Source organism: Poecilia latipinna, unplaced genomic scaffold (genome assembly GCF_001443285.1).
Source record: "Poecilia latipinna isolate Pla-1442-1.1 unplaced genomic scaffold, P_latipinna-1.0 Scaffold2767, whole genome shotgun sequence".
Taxonomy (NCBI): domain Eukaryota; kingdom Metazoa; phylum Chordata; class Actinopteri; order Cyprinodontiformes; family Poeciliidae; genus Poecilia; species Poecilia latipinna.
This window is the reverse complement of record NW_015115383.1, coordinates 33975-36494: the sequence shown is the minus strand read 5'-3', so window position 1 is coordinate 36494 and position 2520 is coordinate 33975. Positions and strand designations below refer to the sequence as shown.

At 39.6% G+C, this 2520-nt stretch overlaps 1 protein-coding gene across 3 annotated transcripts in view; it reads right to left on the bottom strand.

Annotated features, from left to right (window-relative positions):
• Positions 1-2520, bottom strand: part of ap2a1 (adaptor related protein complex 2 subunit alpha 1) — a 50032-nt gene that overhangs the window by 31080 nt on the left and 16432 nt on the right. For all 3 annotated transcript variants that reach the window (XM_015021360.1, XM_015021358.1, XM_015021359.1), the window contains 2 exons: positions 672-801; positions 482-583 (listed from right to left, as the gene is read on the bottom strand). In XM_015021360.1, coding sequence (XP_014876846.1) covers positions 482-583; positions 672-801 — 232 coding nt within the window. The remainder of the gene's footprint in view (positions 1-481; positions 584-671; positions 802-2520) is intronic.

The following is a 2520-nucleotide window of genomic DNA, read 5'->3' as shown; positions in this document are numbered from 1 at the left end:
CTATTAAGACTTTAGCAACAAACAACCTTTTATCGAGAGCTGCTTATACAGTCACGAGCTATCTTTGTCGAAGTAGATAGAGTGATATATCCCCTGGCCAATAAAATTCTGGAAACACTTTATTTGACGAGGTGAGCGTAAACCTGACATGACACTGTCACAAACATGACATAACAGCTGTCAAACATGAAGGAGTCCTCGTGGATGTTTATGACTTATGTCATTCGGTAAATAGTGACACTCTGAATGCAAAGTTGACACTTTTAAAACTAAAACACATTTTAGTTTTTTTTTTGTTTTTTTTTACATTAACTGACATTTATTGTGACAATGAAATCAAAATTCTTATAACAAAATAATTTCCATGATAAATGTAAGTGATCATGGAATACAGATCTGAACTTTCATCAAAAATAGTGCTTGGAAATGAACAGCATTTACAGAAATTAAAACCCACAATGTGTTTTGTTGCCACACTCACCCGGCTGAGTCGGGACACAGCCAAAGAAACGCATGTCTTGAACTCATCTGGATTCTTCTGGCTCAAACAGGTGATGAGAGAGATTGCTGCTGTCACAACACCCTGCATCACAAAGAGCTCACAAATTTAGTGACCAATTAGTGTTAACTGTGTCAGCTCATTTTGATGCAACCTGCATCTCAGCTCTTACCATGTGTTGGTCGTTAAGTAGGTGCACCACACGTGATGTCCATTCACCCATCAACACCAAGTCAGGAGATGTCTTATAGAGGCGTAGCAAACACAAGGCAGCTGATTGCTTAACGCTGTCCATCGTGTCCCTTTGGTTCATAAATACAAAGTACACAAATAAATCAGATAAATGGGTTTTCACAGCAGATCATTAGCTGAAGGAGGAATGACATATCCTGCTCTCCCTCGTCCTTACTGATAACTTTGCCTGCGTGTTATTTTAAAGTCACAGTTTTTAAAATTATACTTACACTGTCAACATCATAACTGGACTACTTCAAACCTAAGGACTGTGGAAGGCTTTTATTTTTATTTCTACTTTTTCCACTTCCAAGCTGAACCAAGGCAAGATACCTCTGGCCAACTCTGGGGACATTAGCAGTATAATACAAAGACTCCAATCGGCAGAAATAAAGATTCAGATTTTGCAGAGGAATACCAAGGTTAACATAGGTTCAACTCTACTAAGGACTCAAAACAACGACAAGCTCAGTATTACAAAATGTCTGTAGTCAATAGAAATGAAGATTCAACAGCTGGAGGTGAACTTTGAGGTAAATGCTGCCTGTGGAAATGAAACAACTCTTCCTCAAATCAACTGAGAACTCGCATGCCCCACACCAAACAGCTCAACCTGAACTCTCTGGGAGTTTAGCTAGAAAAAAAAAAAAGTCTCACTTCGAATCTGATGAGACAACCAACAGGGAAAACCCTTCATCTAGACCAGAGGTCTCATTCTTGCGGCCCGCAGGACGACATCTCGTGGCCCCCAACGTGATTTGAAAGTATAATATTAGTGTGGCCCACAGGGTGAGCGGACCTCTGAAGGAAGTCCCACCTTTCCTCGTCATGGCTGATATTCGGTGCTAGGCTAAGCTACACTGATTTCATGGACACTACGCTTGTAACAATAGTCTGGCGGATGATGGAACAGGCCGGTACCAGTTGAAACCAATATGTAGTGTACTTTTATTTTTCTCTTGCTTCTTTTATTTTGTTTGTATTTCATCTAATTCATATAAAGCACTTTGAATTGCACTGTTGCTGAAAATGTGCTATATAAATGAAATTACCTTGCTTTACCTCTGAGGGAAACCTCTCCTTCAAACAACAGGTTTGATGCAAAATCAGCACATCCACCCCATAAAGTGAACACCAACGAAACAAATGCCAAAAGTGCTCATTGTTGGAAATGAGGCAGTAAATGTAATGAGTTATTTTTGCAATGCTAAGACGACGAGAGTAATTTTCTTCCCCAGTGACAGTGTCTGATATAACAGAGAAAATACTCTCTCTAGCCACTGATCAGTGGCTAGTTGTACATATTGGTACTAATGATCTGGCAAAACAAAGATCAGAGATTCTGAAAAAGGACCATCAGTCTTCTGAACACTATTGGAAATCTAAAAATGAAGCTGTTTCTCAGTGGTCCAACTTCATCAACTCAATGGGGAGACGAAAATTACTACAGATTGCTCATCATAAACAAACGGCTGAAAAAAGCGTGCTCTGCCAGCTCGGTGACCATCTTCCATAACCACAGGATTTTTTGGCAGCGTTTTCACCTCTTTGGAAGAGGCGGACACCATCTTAAAAAAACATGGGATAAAGCTACCGTATTTTCTGGACCATAAGGCGTACCAGATTATAAGGCACACTCTCAATTATGGCGTCCATTTCTGTCTCTAACCCAAACATAAGGCGCACCGGATTATAAGACGCATGCTGAAACATACCGCCAAAAAAAAAAAAAAAAAAAAAAAAAAAAAAAAACAGAACAAAACAGGAAAGTTAAGGGCAACTTTTCC